At 42.7% G+C, this 24,461-nt stretch overlaps 3 protein-coding genes across 9 annotated transcripts in view; 2 read left to right on the plus strand and 1 right to left on the minus strand.

The window, feature by feature from the left end:
• Window positions 1-7: 7 nt before the first annotated feature.
• Window positions 8-12,975, minus strand: LOC112221003 (nuclear cap-binding protein subunit 1). Of its 3 annotated transcripts, XR_002948964.2 has the most exons (23): window positions 12,798-12,967; window positions 11,451-11,539; window positions 11,240-11,340; window positions 10,978-11,134; window positions 10,751-10,858; window positions 8,000-8,121; window positions 7,689-7,758; window positions 7,217-7,432; window positions 6,999-7,096; window positions 6,796-6,859; window positions 6,598-6,708; window positions 6,224-6,351; window positions 6,054-6,128; window positions 5,811-5,914; window positions 5,361-5,483; window positions 5,167-5,269; window positions 4,852-4,945; window positions 2,041-2,144; window positions 1,748-1,865; window positions 1,216-1,359; window positions 923-1,036; window positions 631-837; window positions 8-69 (listed from the first exon to the last, which is right to left on the minus strand). XR_002948964.2 is itself a non-coding variant. In XM_024383039.2 (22 exons), exons 1-22 carry the CDS (start codon window positions 12,829-12,831, stop codon window positions 724-726), a joined length of 2,391 nt encoding a protein of 796 aa, XP_024238807.1. In that variant the 5' UTR covers window positions 12,832-12,975; the 3' UTR covers window positions 8-723. The 3 variants fall into 3 exon arrangements, 2 of the variants coding, with proteins under 2 accessions (XP_024238807.1, XP_024238808.1); XM_024383039.2 differs by having other exon boundaries at window positions 8-837; window positions 12,798-12,975; XM_024383040.2 differs by having other exon boundaries at window positions 8-837; window positions 1,216-1,356.
• Window positions 12,976-12,994: 19 nt separating this feature from the next.
• LOC112221006 (thiosulfate sulfurtransferase/rhodanese-like domain-containing protein 2) lies at window positions 12,995-16,323 on the plus strand. 2 transcript variants are annotated; one of them, XM_024383044.2, is made up of 9 exons: window positions 12,995-13,447; window positions 13,549-13,841; window positions 13,947-14,055; window positions 14,149-14,271; window positions 14,900-15,005; window positions 15,127-15,242; window positions 15,357-15,515; window positions 15,630-15,768; window positions 15,944-16,323. In XM_024383044.2, the coding sequence occupies exons 1-9, from the start codon at window positions 13,310-13,312 to the stop codon at window positions 16,168-16,170; spliced, it is 1,410 nt and encodes a 469-aa protein (XP_024238812.1). In that variant the 5' UTR covers window positions 12,995-13,309; the 3' UTR covers window positions 16,171-16,323. The 2 variants fall into 2 exon arrangements, with proteins under 2 accessions (XP_024238812.1, XP_024238813.1); XM_024383045.2 differs by having other exon boundaries at window positions 12,995-13,436.
• A 1,961-nt stretch (window positions 16,324-18,284) lies between these two features.
• LOC112221007 (protein transport protein Sec24B-like) overlaps window positions 18,285-24,461 on the plus strand; it is a 34,902-nt gene continuing 28,725 nt past the window's right edge. For 2 of the 4 annotated variants that reach the window (XM_042303133.1, XM_042303135.1), the window contains exons 1-3: window positions 18,287-18,749; window positions 19,462-20,133; window positions 20,273-20,431. In XM_042303133.1, the coding sequence (XP_042159067.1) occupies window positions 18,656-18,749; window positions 19,462-20,133; window positions 20,273-20,431 (925 nt within the window). In that variant the 5' untranslated portion in view covers window positions 18,287-18,655. Of the gene's footprint in view, window positions 18,750-19,461; window positions 20,134-20,272; window positions 20,432-24,461 lie in introns of all 4 variants that reach the window. The other 2 variants (XM_042303134.1, XR_006079565.1) reach the window with 2 other exon arrangements.

The raw sequence follows: 24,461 nt of genomic DNA on the forward strand, positions 1-24,461 counted from the left end.
AAAGTTATTAAATCAACCACTTTATTGAATTCCATGTCAGTCATTTGTTTTCTTTCCTTGAAGAGGTGGCTAAGAGGAAAGGGATAAGGGCAGGAAATGTAAACGTTACACAGTGGTCAACAGAAGACTACAGTTTTAACTGTTTCCCAATTTCCATTCACATAAAATACATTAAAAAAGAGCACGCTCGCCTGCTGCTTTTTGCCCCTTTGCAACCTCAGGTTTTTAAAAGATCCACTTTAATAGAGCCCCACAGTGGAGGTGTCATAATACCCACAAAACCTAGCGGTCAAACAGGGAAATGGTTCCAAACGTTTATCCACCATTCATTTTTCCCATAGGGAATTTTAGAAACGCTTAATAAAGGCTGTGTTTCGTGTAGGCTGACCCTGGCGTGGCGTTTTGATAACCATGTACATCTCTCGGACAAGGTGACTTGTCAATAGATATGGCTCTATTTATATAAATGCTAACTAGCATCAACGTAGACAGGTTTTATGGGTATTGTGGTACTCTACTCTATAGGACTACTAAACAAAATGGAGGGGGAAAATAGAAAAGAAAACGAAAGGACCTGAAAGAACTTAAAAATATGGTAATTTTACAGTTAATACCTTGAACGGCACTCACCAGACAAAGTCGAAATAACAAAAAAGGTCTAACGAGGAAATCTTGATGCAAGAGCTGGCTATGTGTGTAGTATGGCGTTTGGTGTGTACGGGCTCAGAGCTGCAGGGCACAGAACTGCTGGTACACAGCTAGGATGTGATGGTCGAGCTCGGCGGTGAATAGCAGGTTCTCCAGTGTCCCCATGTACTGCTGGATTGTCACATGGTGCTGCAGAAGGGAAAAACAGAACTAAATTAACATTAATTGAACTTGAATTACATGGAAAATAATTGACTGAAGGAGTAGTAGCTACCATGAGGAAGATTTGCTGCAGCCTCTCAATGCAATTCTTGTACCAGGGCGTGCTGAAGTCCACACTGCCCGTCTCGCAGCGCACCAGGTGCTCCGTCAGCATCATGATGAAGCGCTACGGGGACAGAGGAGAGGAAATAGAAGCGAGAGGGAAAAAAACAAGGTTGAAATTGGTCTGTAATCATACAGAATATCATCACTGAAAGGGCTGAACAGTTGAAAACAATACAGGCAACCATGTTGCTGACAGTCTATTCAAATCCACAAAGCTTTATTGTCCATCCAGACCAGTACCTGGAAGATGACCAGGAAAAGGTTCTTCTGCTCACTCTGGGCCGACTCCACCTTTTCCTGCAGACGCTCTATCTGCTCCTCCAGCTGACCGTCCTCATCCTCACTGTTCTTCTCCATGTCTTCCTCGTCTCCACTGTCCTTCTGCTGAGAGATGGAGAGAGAGACACGAGAGTCCTATTTGATTGTTTTTTGTAATAATGCTGACATGTACTGATGACTTATCAGGAAACAGACCATACTGATAAAAATGTTTGAAAGGGACAGTGTGTCCATTCAAGGCCAAATTCAATTAGTTGGTTTGATAAGATCCCGTGTGACGCAGGTTTAGACAGCAAAACTAGGGCACCATTAAAAAGGTCACTACATAATCAAGGAGGGAACATTCTGCTTTGTGCAAACCTTGGGGCAAAAAAATACTGGCACAATCAGTACAATATTCAGAGTAATATTGTTGGTTAATTCTTGGCTTTAAAAAGTCTATAAGAGGCTCCGCTTACAGCAGTGGTTGCTAGGACACCCTCCTGCTGCCTACCTTTTTATGCTGTTGCCTCTCCAGCTTATCCTTGGCCTCTTCCAGCTCTTTCTGAATCTTCTGGACGTGTTTGTTCATCTTACGGATGGTGGAGTGCAGAATCTCCCACACGTAAAACCTGCCCGCCACAAGGCCACGCATGGATTATCCATGAGTTAATTCACTTCAAAATAGTTATACTGTATTAGGATAACTGAGAAAACTACTTGATCGATATTCACATTATTTAATTTACAGCAAGGGAAGACACAGCAAACGTGTGCGAGTGCACACGCAGAGGGTTTAAGGCCCACCTGGTAAACTCATGAGCCATGCTAGGGGAGAAGAGCCAGTTGGCTACGGCTGCACAATCCACAATCTGTGTACGGATCAACTTGTCCACCAGCACAGAGACCATCTGCACAGACAGACATGTCAACCACACTGAGTTACACCAAAGACTCACCTTTCTCCATACAATGGTCACGGCACAATTCACAACATTATATTACAGGAGAACCCCAAACCAGTGATAGAAGAAGTTAAGATATCTGAATAGAAAATGACTCAAGTAAAAGTCACCCAATAAAATACTACTTGAGTAAAAGTATTTGGTTTTAAATATACTTAAGTATCAAAAGTAAATGTAGTTGCTAAAATATACTTAAGTATCAAAAAGAATAATTTAACATTCCTTATATTAAAACCTCCATGGGATCGGTGTCCCCCCCGTGGGACAGTTGAGCTAACGTAGGCTAATGTGATTAGCATGAGGTTGTAAGTAACAAACAAAAAATCCCAGGACATAAACACATCAGATATGGGTAGAAAGCTTAAATTCCTGTTAATCTAACCCCTGTCCAATTTACAGTAGCTATTGCAGTGAAAGAATACCATGCTACTGTTTGAAGAGAGTGCACAATTATGAACTTGAAAATGTATTAATAAACCAATTAGGCACATTTGGGCAGTCTAGATACAACATTTTGAACAGATATGCAATGGTTAATTGGATCAGTCTAAAACTTTGCACATACACTGCTGCCATCTAGTGACCAAAATCCACATTGTGCCTGGGCATTTCTCTTGAATTTCAAAGATGGTACAAAAAAACGCATGTTTATTTCTTTGTATTATCTTTTACCAGATCTAATGTGTTATATTCTCCTACATTAATTTCACATTTCCACAAACTTCAAAGTGTTTCCTTTCAAATGGTATCAAGAACATGCATATCCTTGCTTCAGGTCCTGAGCTACAGGCAGTTAGATTTGGGGATGACATTTTAGGTGAAATTTGAAAAAAAAGGGTCAGATCCTTAAGAGGTTTTTAAGCAAACTAGACGGCATAATTTGTTGTTTTTTTTACATTTATTTACGGATAGCCAGGGTCACACTCCAACGTCATTTAAAAACAAAGCATTTGCCAGATCAGAGGTAGTAGTAATGACCATGGATGTTCTCTTGATAAGTATATGAATTGGACCATTTTCTGTCCTGCTAAGCATTCAAAATGTAGCGACTACTTTTGGGTGTCAAGGAATATGTATGGAGCAAAAAGTAGCTGATTTTCTTTAGGAATTTATTGAAGTAAAAGTTGTCAAATATAAATAGTAGTGTACAGATACACAAAAAAACACTACTTATGTAGTACTTTTAATTAAGTAATATAAATAGTAAAGTACAGATAATTAAAAATACTACTTAAGTAGTATTTTTAATTAAGTAATTTACACCACTGCCCCAAACAGCAAATCACTTCCTCGTCCTCGTTGTTTAGTATGGGGGCCCTGAAAACACTTAAACCGCAACAAAAACATCCTTTTAGAAACGGCAAAGCTCTCAGTATGGTGATGCAGGTCTTTAGATGTTGTATACATGAAATTGTGTCGTTCCGAACTAAATCCTAAATGTTATATTCCATTTTATGCTCCTCGAGCCGTCTTGAGTGGTTCCATTTTCAGTGGAGCCTGCTGCAACAGGTAACTGCCAAAATAAAGGAAACACCAACATGGTGTCTTAATCGGAGGGCCTGTTGTCTGGACCTCTGGCAGTCTCTATGGGGGTGCCACAGGGTTCAATTCTCGGGTCGACTCCTTTCTCTGTATATATCAATGATGTCGCTCTTGCTGCGGGTGATTCACCTACGCAGACGACACCATTCTGTATACATCTGGCCCTTCTTTGGACACTGTTAACAAACCTCCAAACGAGCTTCAATGCCATACAACACTCCTTCCATGGCCTCCAACTGCTCTTAAATGCTAGTAAAACTAAATTAATGCTTTTTCACACCTGTATTTCTACTTGCACATCCTCATCTGCACACATATCACTCCAGTGTAAATTGCTCAATTGTAATTACTTCGCCACTATTGGCCTATTTATTGCCTTACCTCCTTACTTCATTTTCACACACCGTATACAGATTTTTCTATTGTGTTATTGACTGTTTGTTTATCCCATGTGTAACTCTGTTGTTGTTTTTGTCGCACTGCTTTGCTTTATCTTGGTCAGGTCGCAGTTGTAAATGAGAACTTGTTCTCAACTGGCCTACCTGGTTAAATAAAGGTGAACAAAAAAAATAGGGTGTTGGGCCTCCACAAGCCACCAGAACAGCTTCAATATTCCTTCTACAAGTGTTTGGAACTTCCTGTATGGAAGCACCCCATGCTTTCAATATGCTTTGTATCCCTAATTTACTCAAGTGTTTCCTTTATTTTGGCAGTTACCTGTAAAATGGACAGAGAGGTGTTACTCGAGCCGCAACAAAATGGAATATAGCATTGCGGATAAAGTTCGGACATAATTTAGTGTGTACAACATCTAAAGCCCCGCATCACTATACTGAGAGCTTTGCCATTTCTAAAATTATGTATTTTAGGTGTTTTTGGAGACTTTGTTCAGGGTTTTTCATGGCCCACACACTACACAACGAGGATGAGGAAGCGATTTGCTGTTTGGGGTAAGTTTCTCTAAAACGTGAAATTACAAATAAGGTGTCTGGACTCTTCAATAACATGCCATTTAAAAAAAGAAGAGAGATTTGGTTGTAAAAAATAAACACATTTCTTCTGACTCTAGGGAAATTAGTGTTCTAGTGTAGGTGAATGGGCCGGTTCTAACCTGTGGGTGGTTCTTCCAGACCTCGTAGACCACCCGTAGGATATGCAGCTTGCCCTCGTCACAGTCCGTCAGGGCTTTCAGGATCTCATGGAACCTGAGAGACAGAAATAGGACACTTTAGGTATTGTACACACAGACAAAGCACGTGTGTTCGTTCAACTGCCTAAATCAAATCAAATCAAATTGTAGCATTGCTATGCCTAGTAGCATAGCAATGCTACACTCAAGACTGAACAATGCCACCCTTTTCTGTGGCACGCAGCAGAGGGTGGCACAGGAATGGAAGGTGTGGGTTGGAATAACAGGCACACTCACTTGGCCAGGGCACTGAAGGAGTGACTGAAGGACTTGGCAGCCAGATGGAGGAGGGTCTGCAGGAACACCTCTATCTTCAGTGGGTTGAAGCCCTCGCCCTCATCTGGAAACAGCCAAAGGAGGAGTGAGTGAGAATGAGTAGAACATATCCCAATAGGAACACGGAAGATGAGTGTGTTTGGGGGCTAACTGACCGTCGTCATCTTCCTGGTTGGGGTTCGGCACATCTTTGAGCACGGTGAGTATCTCCTCGTTGGAGGCCCGGTTCTTGATGGCGTTGCCCACCGCTATGGCCACCGCATAGCCTGGCAGCGCACCTGGACAAAGGCAGAGGTGTAGTCATGTTGTATTTCTGATGGTGCTTACGTAAAAGAGTCCAACAGAAAAGGAAGACGGTGCACACCGTATTTAGTTCACTGGGATAACAACACGAATGTGCAGTGGTACCCCTGGGGCTTCTTTGAAGTTGACACTCAAAAGGTAACATCTACAATACAACAGAAAACCAAATGGCAGACCAATACTTTTCAATAAACCAGGCTCACAAAGACAAGCACATTAGAGTCATCTTAGTCCCCTGGCTATGCTGAACCAACAGACAGCATCTTACAGAAATTAAACCTTTGGAGAGGCGGTGTACTTACTGTTGGCCTCATCTTGGTATTTGTAAAAGAAGATGGGGTCGGCTGGGATGAGTCCTGAGAAAGTGGGAGGGACGATGTCCACTATCCGCTGATGATAGGAGAGCCTGGGGGTGAAGAGCAGAAGCTCATTGGTCACTTTCTAGAGACAGACTAAGGAGAGCCATCTCTATACATATCCATCCCTATGTATGCTCTAAAACAAGCTGGGTGCAGCACAGCAGTAGTGGATCTGAATGGAAATACCTCATGCATTTCTCCAGAACCTCCTTGACAAACTTGGGCTTGGGCTTGACTGCATCCAGGGCCAAACAGTCCACCCTTTGGAGATGAACGTGAACAGATTGCCGTAACCATAATAAGGAGTGATTCCAACTACATCAAATAATTCAGTTGAGGAAGACAGCTGATCTTACCAGTCGTCCCAGCTCCATCGGAACTGAAAGTTGCTCAAATGGTGGGAGAACCAGTTGAGTAGTCGGTCTATGCAAATAGTGTTCATGGTGTCCAACCTCACGTACATCATCTCTGTGGCTTGGGCCAACTGGGAGGAGGCTGTTAAGGGGTTAACTATCACTATTTATGTGATGTAAAACAAGTATCCAAGCCCAACAAAAAAAATGGTTGAATCATTGGTTTAAAAAAGTAGGATCTCTGAAAACTGTATTTCTGAATTTCCCCCGTGGTATTTTGTGTACCTTAGTTCCCCGCATTACATTTTTAGGCAGAGAAGAAAAATGCATTCCTGAAGTAGTCAAATATTGTGTCCCAGTAGCGGGGTGAAGGATACAACTTGTGGCAGGGAGCCTGGCTGCAGCTTGCAGAGCTCAATGAGCAGCGTGGTGTACATGACGTCGATGTGGGGGGGACAGGGCAGCTGGAAGAGCTCTCCAAAGATCACCTGGCAGAAGACAGAGGAATGGAAGTGAACTAAGTTCCTGTTCTCCAGTTGATAAAACTCTTTGGTATGAAGCAGTAATGGACTTACCTCCACAATGTGATAGTTGAGTGGGATCTTGTTTTTCCCTGGATAGCTCAGCAACTGCGCAGCACTGATATACATATACAAAAAAAAAAAAAAAAATATATATATATATAAAAATGTTCTCTCACATTTGCTCAATCACAAATGACTAACTCGAACAACAAGAGGACACATTAAGAAGTCCATTAGACTGTACAGCAGCTCACCAGCTCTTCCTCTCTTTCCAGTGGGACTTGATGATGTTGTGAAGGTTATCCTCAATAACAAACCTCTCCACAGAGTGGCTGCCTGGCATGACAGGGCCCTGTGGTCAGGGAGAGGAAGAAAAGCTAGTACAGAGCATTCCAAAAGGCAACCCCATTCCCAAACGTTCCTCTTTCTCTGTACTCTTGACTGGTCTGAGAAAGGGAATGGTACACGGTACCTCGGGGGCATCGGTGTAGTCGAACATGCGAAAGATAACGCGGGGCATGGGGTACTGGCAGTCGGGCATGTGGGCTGGTGGGGTGAAAGGTGGCAGGTTGTGCTGCAGGGCCTCGCACAGCACGCTGTCAAAGGCAATGTACGGCCGCAGGATGTGTCGCTCCTGCCAGCGGTCCTTCTTTAGCTTCTGGATCTGAGCGTACAGGCAGTCCAGGTACTGAGGGAGAGAGAGGTGGTGGAATATAATACTTATCAACACTGGTATCTCCTACTTCAAATCAAAGTGTATTTGTCTGCTTGCACAGGTTAGAACAGGTGTAAGAGGTACAGCAAAATGCTTACTTACAAGCTCATCCTCAACAATGCAGTGTTCAAAGGTAAAAATAGAAAATCCAGAATAGGGTCTTAAAAAACAAACACTGAATCAATACTTGGCCAGACAAATAAAAACACAATAAATAAAAACAACTTACCTCCTCTTGTGGGTGTGGCTTCTCTGCCGTCCAAATCTGAAGCATGGGGACATGAGTCTTCAGTCGCCTCCTGAAAAACAGTAGATCGGTGTCACCACGATCGTCTCATCACTATTTAGTGCAGTTGACAAAGGGGTCTTCCTAAAAAATACTCATGAATTTAAATTGCATTACGTCATTAAACAGTTCCTCAACAAAAGAGCCAGAAAGACACTACTGTAAGTCTCTCTGGATAAGAGCATCTGCTAAATGACTCAAATGTAAAGACATGTAAATACCAAACTATAGTGGAAGACAGAAAGAAAGAGTACTTGAGATAACCGTCAATCTGGTTGAGGAGCCGGTCCATCTCCACGTCCTTCTTCTCATCAAGCTCCTTCCCAACCCAGGGGAGACTGGAGAGTACAGCATAGACAAACCAGTCCGAACGCACCTGGGAAGAGAGAAAACAGTCAAAAATGCAATAGTCAAACAAAACTGTATATACACAGTGGCCAGTTTATTAGGTTCACCACCACGTTCATGCAGTGGTTCGCTCCTACAGACAGTGATCTATGTGGCCGTGGCTTGCTGTATAAAGCAGACACAGACAGACATCCAGTTACTGTTTGATTGAACTTTAGAATGGGCATAACGAGTGTCCTAGACCCCTTGACTTTTTCCACATTTTGTTATGTTTACAGCCTTATTCTAAAATTGATGTTTTCCTCATCAACCTGCACACAACACCCTATAATGACAAAGGGAAAACAGGTTCATTTTTTATTTTTGATAATTGGGGAGAAGGGCCTTGGTCAGGTAGGTGACTAAGAACCCAATGGTCACTCTGACAGAGCTCTAGAGTTCCTCTGTAGAGATGGGAGAACCTTTTAGAAAGACAACAATCTCTGCAGCACACTTTATTGTAGAGTTTGGCAGACAGAAGCGACTCCTCAGTAAAAAAGCACGACAGCCCGCTTGGAGTTTGCCAAAAGGCACCTAAAGACTCTCAGACCATGAGAAACAAGATTCTCTGGTCTGATGAAACCAATAAGTTATATTGGGGCGGCAGGTAGCCTAGTGGTTAGAGCGTTGGGCCAGTAACCGAAAGGTTGCTGGATCGAATCCCCTAGCTGACAAGGTAAAAATCTGTTGTTCTGAACTGTTAGGTAGGCCATCATTGTAAATAAGAATTTCTTAACTGAATTGCCTAGTTAAATAAAAGGTTACACACATCTCAGTTTTATCTCACTCTTCATTCAAAGACTCAATCATGGACACTCTTACTGACAGCTGTGGCTGCTTTGTGTGATGTATTACTGTCTCTACCTTCTTGCCCTTTGTGCTGTTTTCTGTGCCTGCTGCCATGCTGTTGTCATGTTGTGTTGCTACCATGCTGTGTTGTCATGTGTTGCTGCCTTAGGTCTCTCTTTATGTAGCATTGTGTTGTCTCTTGTCGTGATAAAAGAATAAAAACACGTCTCCGCAGGAGGCCATTTGGTAGGCTGTCATTGTAAATAAGAATGTGTTCTTAACTTGCCTAGTTAAATAAAAGATTGAACTCTTTAGGATGAATGCCAAGCATCACGTCTGAAGGAAACCTAGCACCATCCCTACGTGAAGCATGGTAGTGGCAGTGTCAGCATCATGCAGTGGGGATGTTTTTCAGTGGCAGGGACTGGGAGACTAGTCAGGATCGAGGGAAAGATGAACAGAGCAAGGTATAGAGAGATCCTTGATGAAAATCTGCTCCAGAACACTCAGGAACTCAGACTGGGGCAAAGGTTCACCTTCCAACAGGACAACATCCCTAAGCACATAACGCAGGAGTGGCTTCGCAACAAGTCTCTGAAAGTCCTTGAAAGGCCCAGGCAGATCCCGGACTTGAACCTGATCTAACATCTCTGGAGAGACCTGAAAATAGCTGTGCAGCAACGCTCCCCGTCCAACCTGACAGAGCTTGAGAGGATCTGCAGAAATACAGGTGTGCCAAGCTTGTAGCGTTATACCCAAGAAGACTCAAGGCTTTAATCGCTGCCAAAGGTGCTTCAACAAAGTACTGAGTAAAGGCTCTGAATACTTAAGTAAATGTGATATTTTCTTTTTTTTTAAGTAGCAAGAATTTCTACAAACCTGTTTTTGCTTTGTCATTATGGGGTATTGTGTGTAGATTGAGGGGGAAAAAACAATTTAATCAATTTTAGAATAAAGCTGTAATGTAACAAAATGTGAAAAAAGTCAGGGGGTCTGAATACTTTCCAGAGGCACTGTAAGTGACTGAGAGTGGTATGATCGTCGGTACCAGGTGCACCGGTTCTAGTATCTCCAATGGTGCGACAAACAAAAAATATCCAGTCAGTGGCAGTTCTGTGGGCAAAAAAAGCTTGTTGATGAGGTCGGGCGGCAGGGTAGCCTAGTGGTTAGAGCGTTGGACTAGAGCCGGAAGGTTGCAAGTTCAAACCCCTGAGCTGACAAGGTACAAATCTGTCGTTCTGCCCCTGAACAGGCAGTTAACCCACTGTTCCTAGGCTGTCATTGAAAACAAGAATTTGTTCTTAAATGACTTGCCTGGTTAAATAAAGGTAAAAGAAAAAAAATGGCAAGTATCGTGCAAGCTAACAGGTGCTCAGAAAGGCATCTCGGAACGCACAACTTGTGGGCACACAATCACCAACACTGGACAATTGAGGAGTGGAAAGACATTGCCTGGTGCGATTTCTGTCATTACTGGGCTATCACTCTGTCAAGCGTGCGCCTGCACATGGAGTCTTGTTGTGGATGGACCTAGCCTTGGGTGTAATGGCTAGCTTGTAGTGTGTTCATACGGTATAGTAAACTTTGTTAAACTGGAACCTTGTCGCTGTGTCATTTCGAGTTAACACCTGTTGCGTCATGCTGATGGCAGTCAGGATTTGGCGTAAACAGCATGAGTCCATGGCCCCGTACAGGCTGGTGGTGTAATGGTGTGGGGAATGTTTTCCTGGCACACGTTAGGTCCCTTGATACCAACTGAGCAAATAAACTGGCCACTGAGTGAACTTGCATACAATTCATGGCTTTAAAATGTATCAATAACATGTTACCTGCGGAACATCCTCCTCCTGAGTGACGCTAACAAAGTTCTCAAACATGGCCACCATGGAGGGGGCAGCGATCACGTGGCAGTTTACCAGGTCACAGAGGAAGCGCACCTGGAGAGAAAAGTGTGTCAAACATTATTGAAATGCACCTGTAATTGTTTTTGAGAGTCACTTGCTAAATTTGCCTGGTGAATCTGTGGACCAATTATTTTATGGCACCAAACACTTACCAGGTAAAGAGCTTCGGTGTAGAGGTTGGCCTTCAAGGTCTCTTTAAGTTGTCTGATCATGGCCTCCACAAACTCCCCGCCAAAGTTGTAGTTCCTGGCATTGAGAAGGCCCACTAGTGTTGTGTAGACGGTCAGCTTCTCGGGTAGAAGTCGAGCCCTGTCAAAACAAGACACACAATTAGAATGCGGAAACTTTCTGTACTGTACCTATGACTGCACTAAAAGTATTTCAAATGTATTAGAATAACTTGGAATAGCTTACACAGCACACAAGATGCGCAGGATTTTGTTTTTGTAATTGGGGAGGTCTGCTTCCAATACACCTGCGAGACCTTCCAAGTTGCTTTCCAGGGAAGAGGTACTCTGCAAATGAATTAAGAAGTTGGAAAACAGCATATCTGGTGATTTCAGGGGTCAAATCAGACAACAGTGAGACAGAAAACATACCCACACTTACTGCAAAGCCCTATTACCTTTTCTCCCACCCGACATATCAGTGATTCCAGGCGATCCTCAATCTCAACGGGCTCAGATGTTCTCCTTCTTTTGTGAGACTGGACACCTAGAATGAGATGGACACATACATGATGGATGACGGTGAGATGGAACAGATAGTCTGAGATGGACCCTTCCTTCAATTGAACCTTTTGTGCTAACTCACTGACACATGAAATTCTTCTCTCTTTAAAAACATTATCTTACAGTAGTGTAGCTGGCTACTTGTTAATTTCACAAATCATTATTTTGCAGATCCATTATGGGGTAAATGGCAGAGGCTACAAGCCTGCTAGTGAGACAACTATTTGACATCACTAGTTGCAAGCACCAAGATCTGAAATGTGCCCCAAAAACAACATTTAGTTAAAAGGGGCCATCTGCAGTTACTACATCCACTTTTGGACTTATAAATGAATGATATGTACCCATTAATTCTTGACTAATATAACTTATAAACACCTCATGAGCTTAGTTCAACTGCATACCCCATCAAAACCCAAAATACAAACTAGATGAAAAACAAATAAATGCTGATATCATGGATGGTCCTTGCATCCATAGCTCGGTCTATGAATTTCTCCAGCCCCATCCCTCATCTTTGTATTGAAACAGGGGCTGGGAAACCTCTTATTGTTTCAACTGCTGATTATCACTTTATCACAGTGGTTAACAAGACAATATATAAATTATTTTTAGGACAAATATACAATTAAGTGGGTGCATACATTTGTCCCATTTCAAATTGAAAATATAATTTTTGCATATTCCACTCTCCCCGAGACAGCCTCCGCCAGGGATCAACAATTATTGACGGCGACCCTGAAACAATTAGGTTTAAGTGTGTTGCTCAAGGGCACATGTTTCACCTAATCAGCACGGGGATTCGAACCAGAGACCTCTAGGTTATTGGCTTAACCGCTAGACTACTACTTGCCGCTGGTAGGATAGGGCTGCATACGATGGTAGACGACTGGTAGTTAGGTAGCTAACTAGCTAGACCATTTCTAGTTAACCGGCTAAAAGCAAGGGCTATGTTAACCCATCAGGCTAGCCAATCATGGGGTGTTGGAAAACTGCCAATGTGACTAGCAAAATACTTGGTTTGGTGTTTCACATTGATGTATGAACCGATAGTCAAATAACTTCTCACGTTAGTTAATTGAACTGACTATGGTGATTTAACTAGTACGCAAGGTAGCTAGCTAATTTAGCATGCTGCACATTCACTACAGAGCGAGCAGCATCACCTCACGTTGGCTTCAGCGAACGTTAAGCCAACTAACGTACTTTGGCCTCGAATTAGCTAGCTAACGACCACTTACCATCATCTCCGTCACTGTGCCGTCTTCTAGACATTTTATTATTGACACCGTTGGATTAGTAACTGTATGCTGCTTCTTATTGATTATGGTAACAGTATCTTTCGAGATAATGAGATTAGTTATCAAGGTTTTGAGCTTTTCAATCGTGGTCAGATTCAAGTGAAGCACATCCGGAGCGGAGGTTGACCGGACGTACTTGGTTGTGTACTTCATTTGTCTTCCGACATTCTTGTGTTTTGTTCCTTGTTTCTCATCACTGGTGTGGCCTAGCTAGCAACTGTTACTTTTCAGCTAATTTTTTGTTGGTAAACTGATTTCTATGGCAATTTGTATTGCTTCGTTAAATGATTGAATTACTGACATAGTTAAAGTAAAATGGGGTAGCTAGCTATCCACTGGTGTAGCTAAGTAGGCTGGCTAACGTTTCCTAGCAAACCGGAAGAAAATGCAGTCTTGACTTGAGTCTAGAAAAAGTCTAGCTGGTTAGTTTCTTGTCTTAGCAAACCATTGACATGACAACCGATGATGTTATGGCTTGCGATGAGTTAATTAACATAGATGTTGACACCATTGCACCCCATGGTTTTAAACAAGAGAAACCCCAACTTTCTGCAACTTTACGAAGGTACTACTCATTATGTAAGAGGAGGGTGAGTGTAACAAACGTAACGTTAGCTATCTTATTAGCTAGCTATATCCACTCCACTTATTTTCTTAGTATGCCATAATGAAAACATATCTTATCTTGCAGACATTTGGTACATTCGTGGCATCCAAAATAGCTTCATGTCATGAGGCAGAGTCTCCAACAACAGTTTGGAATTGCTGTGGCCAGACCTTTAAGGAACCTCCTTCTATCCACAAACATGTGGCAAGGACTCATGACACTGACATTCAGAAGCTTACCAAGTCCACATTTGAGATTCTACTGAGCCCGAATGAGAAAGAAGCCGCTTCACAACGACAATCAACAGAGAAAGAGCCAGTTGACATCTTCTCCTGGATACCTGACACTAGTCACATCACCGGTGACCAACTACACAAGTAGGGCTTCCTCGTGGGCTCTTTCAGTGTTGAGTCATTACAGTGGATTTTATAGTGCTCTGAAATTAATACATTTTCATGCTCTGTTTCTTGTAACATGTAAAGTGGCCCAGGTGAGGTTCTTCTGCTCTACTGCTACTGTCTGCTGGCAGATCCACCGCTCATCTGTGCTTGGCAGAAGGCCCTTTGTGAAAAACTCCAGTTAACTGGCAAGGTAATAGAATGACACAATCCTGGCATATATAAATATGATGATTTTCCTTTTTATAATTCAGTACTCCATTCAGTTATAATACTATTTCTGTAGGTGAGGGTGGCAACAGAGGGGATAAATGGAACAGTTGGAGGCACAAAAGTGGCGACGGACTTGTACATCAAGGCAATGTGCTCCCATCCCATCTTCAAGATAATGGAAAAAGAAGACTTTAAGGTAAAAACAACATCAAATCAAATTATTTGTCAATGTGCCAAATAAAACATGTGTAGACCTTACCATGCAATGCCTACTTGCGAGCCCTTTCCCAACAATGTAGAGTTAAAAAAAAAGTAAATAGAAATACAATAACGAGGCTATATAAGAGGAGTACCGGTGCCACGTCAATGTGCAGCGGTACAAGGTAATAAGTAGGTAGGGGTAAAAGTGACTATGCAATCAGGATGGATAATAAACAGGGTAGAAGCAGCATATGTGAAGAGTGTGAAAGTGTGTGTGGCGTCAATATATGCGCGCGTGTGTGTGTGTTGGAGTGTCGGTGTAGTATGTGTGGGAAGAGTCCAGTGAGTGCATAGAGCCAGTGCAAAAAAATAAATAAGGGGGTCAATGCTAATAGTCTGGGTAGCCATTTGAATAACTGTTTCGCAGTCTTATGTCTTGGGGGTAGAAGCTATTGAAGAGCCTTTTGGTCCCCGACTTGGCACTCCGGTACTGCTTGCCGTGCGGTAGCAGAGAGAACAGTCTATGACTTGGCTGGAGTCATTGACAACAGAAAAAGGCTTGGGGTAAGGTTTACAAATGTTTCTCTGTGATCCATTCACTATTGTTTTCAATGTCTCCTTAGACCAGTGATGGGGGCGCAGAGTGTTTCTCTAACCTTCGAGTTGGAGTCTACAAGGAAATAGTGCCAATGGGAGTGGACCCAGATGCCCTCTCCTACAGACTAGCAGGTAGGCCTATAACATGTGTCTCGCGTATGTCTGCGTTGGATATGTTATTTGGCGTAATGGAACCAGTAACTGGTAATGGTTGAATATGGCCCTGAGTTAAGCCTCTGTTTTTTCCACTTAGGTGCTCACCTGGAACCTGAAGAATTCCACAAAGAAGTGGAGGCTCTTTTGTCTAAAGGTGACTCTTGCAATGATACAATACTGCTGGACTGCCGGAACTTCTATGAGAGTAAAATTGTAAGTATTGGATTTGACTCCATTTGTCCACTGTGTTCTGTAGGTATATTTGTATTTATCATATAGAGTAATAATAATGACAGTTTAATGTACCAAATATTTTTTTGCTTTCAGGGGCAGTTCAGCCAATGTTTGGCTCCCAACATCCGAAAATTCAGTTACTTCCCCGATTACGTTGACCAGAACCTTGATCTCTTTCGAGACAAGAAGGTCCTGATGTACTGTACCGGCGGCATTCGCTGTGAACGTGGCTCAGCCTATCTCCGCTCAAAAGTAAACTTACCTTTCAGGGACAGTGTCTCATTGAAACATGACAAACATGCTACATCCAACCCAAAAGCTCAACCTAAACAAATGTTTAAAAGTATGTTTCTCTCCTACTTCCAGGATGTGTGTAAGGATGTTTATCAGCTGAAAGGTGGCATTCATAAGTACATGGAACAGTTCCCTGAGGGCTTCTATCGTGGCAAACTGTTTGTGTTTGACGAGCGCTATGCCATCTCCTCCAACAGTGACATCATCTCTGGTCTGTATAAACTGTGAATTGCCCTTAGGACTTTCCGATTATCACAGTGCTTTTTTATGTAAGCAGTAGTCTAGTTTTTGAGCTTATGTGCCAACCCAAAGAAAAAGTTCCTTCCTGTTAGGACGAGAGACCTATTCATCAATAGTCCTCTCCCCTTCCTCCTCTTTGTCTGCAGAGTGCAGATACTGCGGCTCTCCGTGGGACCAGTACCAGCTGTGCTCCACCCACTTCTGCTGCCAGCTGGTCCTTTCCTGCTCTGCCTGCAGACAGGGGGGCCACACCGCCTGCTGTCCCACCTGCCAGACCAAGGGCCAGGGAGAAGAGCCCTCTGCCACACCTACACAGAGAGAGGAGTGTGAGTGCACAGATGGGCGGCCCAGGATCCCCCAGGATGCATTGTGATGTTTTAAAACGTTCAACAGCGCTAAGCAGAGACCTTACCTGGAACTTTACCCTCATGGTTTTGACAATCCTGGTTCAACAGACCCAAATGTGGTTGTTGTGACAAACCGCTAGTGTCTATTTGTATTAAAGGAATCCTCAACATCACAGTTATTTTATGAGCTTGCCTTGAATGGGTCTTGAATGGCTGAAGTAAAAAATGCACTAACATTAGACACTATATATTACATGTGACATGATCAGAGGTGTCATGTATGTCGCAGATATCATGACCTTGTATATTGTTCAATAAAAACCTAGATTTAGAGATTACATATTCAATATTTTGAACATAAAAAAATAGGTGCTGATTTAGCTAGAAGTATACTCTGATTATTCAACACTGATCCATCTCATCTATGGGTGCGTTTGTAAATTCAACCTAGAGTGCGCTCTGGGCGTTTGTAAATTCAAAGCGTTTCGCTCTCTGAGCTTTCAGTGTGCACTGGATGCTCAGGACAGGGAGTAGGGTTAATCCGACAGTCAAGCACCCAAGCTAACAGGACAATGTTGGCTAGCTTGCTAGCTACTTTCAGACACCTGAGAGAACACCTCACTCTGACCATTTCACTCGCACTAGCAGAGCTGGTTAGACTGTTTCATGTTATCTAGAGCGTTAGTGACTAACTGCTGCTGGCAACAATTTAATAACGTTTTTTTGCCAACATTTATTGACACCGGTCATATTCAACGGGTGTTGCGCGTTCGTAAATTCATGTTATTCTGCGCTCTGTTACTCTCAGACGAGAGCGCTCTGAAATAGGAGTAGATAGCCAGAGTGAATTTACGAATGCACCCTATATCTCTTGCACATCTGCCTACTAACAAGCTGGCGCCGTTATGCCAGCTGTAGCTCGTCACATAGAAACAGCAGCTTCACACAGGGTGCGTTTGTAAATTTCCTCTGGCTATATACTCTGATTTCAGTGTTAAAGAGCACAGAATAACTGATGAATTGTTGCACGCGCAACACCTGTGTCAGTAAATGTTGGCAAAAATTGTTGCCAGCAGCACAGTTACAGTCACTAACGCTCTATATAACCTGGGAGTGTGGTGCCAGGAAAATAACCTCTCACTCAACGTCAACAAAACAAAGGAGATGATCGTGGACTTCAGGAAACAGCAGAGGGAGCACCCCCCTATCCACATCGATAGGACTGCAGTGGAGAAGGTAGAAAGCTTCAAGTTCCTCTGCATACACATCACTGACAAGCTCAAATGGTCCACCCACACAGACCATGTGGTGAAGAAGGTGCAACACTGCCTCTTCAACCCCGGGAGGCTGAAGAAATGTGGCTTGGCACCTAAAACCCTCACAAACTTTTACAGATGTACAAATGAGAGCATCCTGTCAGGCTGTATCACCGCCTGGTAAGGCAACTGCACCGCCCACAATCGCAGGGCTCTCCAGAAGGTGGTGTGGTCTTCCCAACAGAACACCGGTGGCAAACTACCTGTCTTCCAGGACACCTACAGCACTAGATGTCACAGGAAGGCCAAAAAGATAATCAAGGACAACAACCTCCCGAGCCACTGCCTGTATCATCCAGAAGGTGAGGTCAGCAGCAAAGCTGGGACAGAGAGACTGAGAAAAAAATCTATCTCAAGGCCATTCTACTTTTAAATAGCCATCACTAGCACATTACAGGCTGCTGTCCTATATACATAGAATGGAAATCACTGGCCACTTTAATAATGGAACACTAGCCATTTTAATAATGTTTACATATTTTGCATTACTTATCTCATATGCATATACTGTATTCTCTCCTATTCTACTGTATATTAGTCTATGCCACTCTGACATTGCTCATCTAAATATGTATATGTTCTTAATTCCATTACTTTATATTTGTGTGTATTGATGTGAAATTGTTAGATATTATGTGTTAGATATTACTGCACGGTTAGAGCTAGAAACACAAGCATTTCGCTACACCCGCAATAACATCTGCTAAACACGTGTATGTGACAAATAAAACTTTGATTTGAAAACAGTTTAACCAACTCTTCTTGGGCGATTAAAATGTTCAGTGAGGTGTTCTCTCATTTGTGTCTGTAAGTAGCCAGCAAGCTAGACAACTTTAGCCAGTTAGCCTGGGTGCTTGATTGCGGTTGTGAGGTCAGAACTCTCGGATCAATCCCAATTCTCCGCAGAGCGTCCAGTGTGCTCTGAAAATACGAACAGACAACAGAACAGCGCACTGAATTTACGCACTCTGACACACTGGAGACAATTTACGAACGCGCCCGAAATCGCCTCAATTGGGATGAACCTCATCATAGCTAGACAACAAGCCGAACAGGAGGTAGCTACGGCAGGGGGTTCACAAAAACACCAGACGAACACCTAGCTAATGGGAATAGTACTGCTCTTGGTGACAGCCTTTCATGTGTCTTTGTCACCCTGTGCCTTTCTGTTGATAAAGGACAGTGGGACCAAGAGATGTCTGCGCCGGGTTTTACGAGCCTGAAAACCTCTCTCGGTCACAGCTTGAATTCAACGCCGAATGGTGGAGCAGCACCCCCCTATCAGAATGGTAAAACAGGCCGTGGAGATTAAACTAGCCAGTGGTTGAAATAACTAGCTAACTAATGTGGCTGTGTGAAAGCCCTGTTGCTTGGATATTTGTTGCGTTTGGTAATTAGCTTAGCTAGCTAACGTTAGTTGCGTAAATTATGACGTTATTACTAAAACCGACAATTCCGATTTTAAAAGAGAAATCGAGAAATTTCTACTTAGCTAACGTAAGCTAGTATCAATTCAAGTTTGCCACACTAGCCAGCTATCTTAAACAAGCAAGTTTATTTGTGCTAATATTTGTTATGTTCACAAATTGATTTGGTATTCTTTGTCTATTTCACTAATGCAGCCAGGATCCACCACGGGGTCCATTGTGGGAGGAATCCTTGGCTAGTTAGCTACTGTAGCTAGATGGTTTACTTGGGCATTTTAAACCTGTCACTAGCTAGTAACGTTAGGGCGTCATCATTACACCGGCAGCTGGCCAGTCAGATCTAAAGTATTTTACTCTTGGGTTGCTGCTTTAGATGACTTTGACATGTTTGATAATTTCTATAGAATATTTATTATGTAACGTTAGCTAGTATTATATATTAAGGTAATACTTTTGATAATAGTTGATCACACTATTTATGATAATTATATATCCTCCTTGTCAATAATCGGCATCAATGTTTAATTTACCCCAAACCGGGGAAGTAACTAACATCAACTCTTATTCTCTTCAGGTCCAGGGGGGCAGACTTACCCATCCACATATCCTTTGACGGGGTACTATGGAGCCGGGCCTCAACAGCAGGGCAACCCAACCATTCCAGGCCAGTGTGCCCCTGCCCCCCCAAAAGCTCCAATCACGAACAATGATCACAGTGCTTACTGCCACCAGCAGCCGCTGCAGCCCACTGCTGCACCTACTGTAGCACCCTCTGCATACGGAGCAACCCAAGGCTCCCACCCTCCCTCTCTGCCCTATGGCACCCCCACCACTCTTCCCACTTCCGCTACCCCTCCAAACCCCCAACATGCACCTTCATTCCAACAACCAGCCCCATACGCACAGCCTGGGGCCTACTATGGACAGCAGCAGTACCCTACCTCCCAAACGCAACACCACCCCCAGCAGCCAAACTTGGTTTTGGCACCCCCCACCAGCCCAGGTGCTCCCCTGTATCCCATTGTCTCGTACCCCTCTGTTCCGGGAAGCAGCCAGTACGGTACATTGCGTTCCTCCCAGGCTCCCACCGGCCCAGCAGCTGTTCCCAACCTGATGGGCGCTCCCCTCCACCAGTACGCCCCAGGAAATGACACCAGTCACCCAGCATCTACTGCAGCGGTTCCCCCTGGGTATAGCATGGCTCCACCTGGCCAACCAGCCACAGTCAACGGCCAGGGTAATGCAGGTACAGTCAACTCCTTGGCACTGTTGAGAATGTCCGTACAGAATACGTTTTGAGACACTTGTCAATCCACTTTTCTTGTCAATTTGTGTATTTGATATATTTGCCTCTGCCTTAATTGGTTTCTTCTCCCCGGTCCAAGACCCAGTCCTCCAGCACTATGACCAAAGTCACCAGGCACCCATGACACATGACCACTACAGAGGAGGAGTCAAACACAACACTGGGGGTGCTGACCGGGACATGCCACCTTTAGGAATCCCATCCACTTCAGTTAATTCCTCCCCAGGGCATCAGCAAGGTAAATGGAGAGGCTTTTAACCTATTGAATTAGCCTGGATCTCTCTATAGTATCTGTATAGGTCATCTGCATTGATGTCATCAATGGCAGGCCCATGTCGGCCATTTTAATGCAAGTTTTATAGGATCCTGCATCGTTACATTTGTGTGGTTCTCCGTCCTCACCTTGATTTAAATGATTGATGAAGGCATCTGTTTTTCATCTTCATATTCTTTTTCTAGGCCTAGTCTAAATAAGTGAATTGAAGAGGGGCATTTCCATCGAAAATAACCGATGAGCACCAACTTAAGTTAATAGGTGCATAACAAATTGGGTGTCAAATGAAAGTTGAGTATGTTTTGCAGAAGTGAAGGCATAGATTCATTTTTTTAAACCATTTTCAATCTTAATTGGGGCATAAGCAAAGGCTTTGATTTCTGGATAAAAATATGTAAAATGTATCAAATGCATCAAAACACACTAATATTGATGTAAACACCCCTGCTAACTAATATCAGCAATTATATTTCGTTCTGGAGAAATTGTTTACCATCTGTAAGTTTAAGAAATATTACCTTGTGCCATGTAATTCCATTACCAAAAATCTGTTACGAAATTAGTAATGATGATACCATTGAAACGGAATTACTGCAATTTAATTGGCTACAATGGGAAATCATAATATTCACAAACCACAGTTGGGTCACCTGCTACTGGCCTCCCTTCCACTGCCATACTGTTATGTTCAGCTCATAACTGTTTTCTTTGTCTTTTTGTTGTCTGGTGGTCAAAGCAAGAGTGTTAAAATTGTCTGAGTCTGGACAACCCCTCCCTCTATCTCTTGCTCTCCAGTTAATGTCACCTCTCTCAGCTCTTACTGACACCTAGCCATGAGAACACTCTTTTTCCATTTACTTTAACCAGCATCCTCACACACTGAGCATCGACCGACACTGGACGCCCATGGACGTTGAAAAGTAGTTGCAATTTGGTCGGTCCACCCTGGCTTTGATGTTAATGTCCACGGACGGACCGTATTGGACCAAATCTGAACCTATCATAGACGTACAGTATCGGTCAAAAGGACACACCTACACATTCAAGTTTTTTTTTTTTTTACTACATTGTAGAATAGTAGTGAAGACATCAAAACTATGAATCTTGTAGTTTAAAAAAAAGTGTTAAACAAATCAAAATATATTTTATATTTGAGATTCTTCAAAGTAGCCAGCTGTGCACACGCTTTGCATTCTCTCAACCAGCTTCATGATGAATGCTTTTTGAAGGAGTTCCCAAATGGTGAGCACTTGTTGGCTGCTTTTCCTTCACTTTGCGGTCCAACTAGAGCTATGGTGGTCACGAAATTACGTCAGCCGGTGATTGTTAAGCAAATAACTGTCGGTCTCATGGTAGTAGACCGTTAATTAACATAAACACATTTAGCATTTCCTGGCTTCCACGCACAGCCTACAAGCCATTTTAAAAAGTTGAATAAATCCATGTAATATAGCCTACACCTTCACAATAAATCCATTATTTATTTTAGACCGGTCTAAAGAAGCATGATATGAAGAAAATGTAGTCTATTTCAGAATAATTTAATTGCGTACCATCAGTTGTCCGTATGTGGATATGCTAAATGGCTGTGGGCTACACTAGTTCATTTAGCAGACTGTTGTAAATATAAGCAATGTGCTTAATATTAGGAAAGTTGAGAATTTAACATAGTAGGTCTAGCCTATAGAACGCTGATGGATCCTCGTCTTTTTATTAGTGGCCATCACTCTGTTTTCTCCCGCAATTGCATAGCCTATATAAATGTTGCGCAACATGAGCTCATGGGCTCTCATGAAGTGTTTGATTAGATTTTCGAATATATTTGCATTGACTTCAGAGTGATTAGTGACAATAGAGTGCTGAGTACCAGACAGTTAGCAAGTTTGGTAGGCTACTAATGACCATCAGCAGCATCAGAGCTTGGAAAAGCCTAATTAGCGACTAAACAGTCATGTGGAATTTGACTGCTTTATGACTCGTGACTAGAGGTCGGCCGATTAATCGGACGGGCCGATTTCAAGTTTACATAACAACCGATTTGGCCGTTTAAAAAAAAAATATATATATATTTTATTTTTTACAGACCTTTATTTAACTAAGCAAGTCAGTTAAAAACACATTCTTATTTTCAATGACGGCCTAGGAATGGTGGGTTAACTGCCTCGTTCAGGGACAGAATGACAGATTTTCACCTTGTCAGCTCGGGGGATCTAATCTTGCAACCTTAGAGTTAACTCGTCCAACGCTATAACCATCTGCCTCTCATTGCACTCCAGAAGGAGACTGCCTGTTACGTGAATGCAGTAAGCAAAGGTAAGTTGCTAGCTAGCATTAAACTTATCTTATAAAAATCAATCAATCAATCATAATCACTAGTTAACTACACGTGGTTGATGATATTACTAGTTTATCTAGCGTGTCCTGCGTTGCATATAATCTGACTGAGCATACAAGTATCTGACTGAGCGGTGGTAGGCAGTAGCAGGCTCGTAAGCATTCATTCAAACAGCACTTTAGTGCGTTTTGCCAGTAGCTCTTCGTTGTACTTCAAGCATTGCGCTGTTTATGACTTCAAGCCTATCAACTCCCGAGATGAGGCTGGTGTAACCGATGTGAAATGGCTAGCTAGTTAGCGGGGTGCGCACTAATAGCGTTTCAAACGTCACTCGCTCTGAGACTTGGAGTAGTTGTTTCCCTTTCTCTGCATGGGTAACGCTGCTTCGAGGGTGGCTGTTGTCGATGTGTTCCTGGTTCGAGCCCAGAGAAGGGACGAGGAGAGGGACTTAAGCTATACTGTTACACTGGCAATACTAAAGTGCCTATAAGAACATCCAATAGTCAAAGGTTAATGAAATACAAATGGTATAGAGGGAAATAGTCCTATAATTCCTATAATAACTACAACCTAAAACTTCTTACCTGGGAATATTGAAGACTCATATTAAAAGGAACCACCAGCTTTCATATGTTCTCATGTTCTGAGCAAGGAACTTAAACTTTAGCTTTCTTACATGGTACATATTTCACTTTTACTTTCTTCTCCAAAACTTTGTTTTTGCATTATTTAAACCAAATTGAACATGTTTCATTATTTATTTGAGGCTAAATTGATTTTATTGATGTATTATATTAAGTTAAAATAAGTCTTCATTCAGTATTGCTGTAATTGTCATTATTACAAATACATTTTTGGAAATCGTCCGATTAATCGGCATCGGCTTTTTTGGTACTCCAATAATCGGTACCGGCATTGAAAAATCATAATCGGTCGACCTCTACTCGTGACCGCCGGTGTGGCGGTAATATGGGGACCGCAACAGTCCTAGGTCCAACTCATCCCAAACTGTCTCAGTTGGGTCAAATCAAATACAATTTTATTGGTCACATACACATGGTTAGCAGATGTTAATGCGAGTGTAGCGAAGTGCTTGTGCTTCTAGTTCTGACCGTGCAGCAATATCTAACAAGTAATCTAACAATTCCACAACAACTACCTAATACACAAGTGTAAAGGAATGAATAAGAATATGTACATATCTAATATTTGGATGAGCGATGGCTGAATGGCATAGGCAACATGTACTAGATGGTATAGAGTACAGTATATACATATGAGATGAGTAATGTAGGGTATGTAAACATTATATAAAGTGGCATTGTTTGAAGTGACTGATAAATTTATTACATCCAAATTTCAATTATTAAAGTGGGTAGAGATTTGAGTCAGAATGTTGGCAGCAGCCACTCAATGTTAGTGATGGCTGTTTAACAGTCTGATGGCCTTGAAATAGAAGCTGTTTTTCAGTCTCTCGGTCCCAGCTTTGATGCACCTGTACTGATCTCGCCTTTCGGATGATAGCGGGGTGAACAGGCAGTGGCTCGGGTGGTTGTTGTCCTTGATGATCTTTTTGGCCTTCCTGTGACATTGGGTGGTGTAGGTGTCCTGGAGGGCAGGCAGTTTGCCCCCGGTGATGTGTTGTGCAGACCTCACTGC

This window comes from Oncorhynchus tshawytscha, linkage group LG21 (genome assembly GCF_018296145.1).
Source record: "Oncorhynchus tshawytscha isolate Ot180627B linkage group LG21, Otsh_v2.0, whole genome shotgun sequence".
Lineage (NCBI taxonomy): Eukaryota > Metazoa > Chordata > Actinopteri > Salmoniformes > Salmonidae > Oncorhynchus > Oncorhynchus tshawytscha.

Bases quoted from the DNA above. Each gene is read 5' to 3' on its own strand.
- LOC112221003 (XM_024383039.2), bottom strand. From the start codon at position 12,831: ATGTCTAGAAGACGGCACAGTGACGGAGATGATG. The intron at 11,135-11,239 runs GTAAGCTATTCC...TTGTTTTGACAG, and splicing joins CTGCGCATCTTGTGTGCTGT to GGCTCGACTTCTACCCGAGA. The intron at 1,037-1,215 runs GTACTGGTCTGG...CTGTCCCCGTAG, and splicing joins TTTTCCTGGTCATCTTCCAG to CGCTTCATCATGATGCTGAC.
- LOC112221006 (XM_024383044.2), top strand. From the start codon at position 13,310: ATGACAACCGATGATGTTATGGCTTGCGATGAGTTAATTAACATAGAT. The intron at 15,243-15,356 runs GTAAGTATTGGA...TTTTGCTTTCAG, and splicing joins ACTTCTATGAGAGTAAAATT to GGGCAGTTCAGCCAATGTTT. The intron at 15,769-15,943 runs GTCTGTATAAAC...CTTTGTCTGCAG, and splicing joins CAACAGTGACATCATCTCTG to AGTGCAGATACTGCGGCTCT.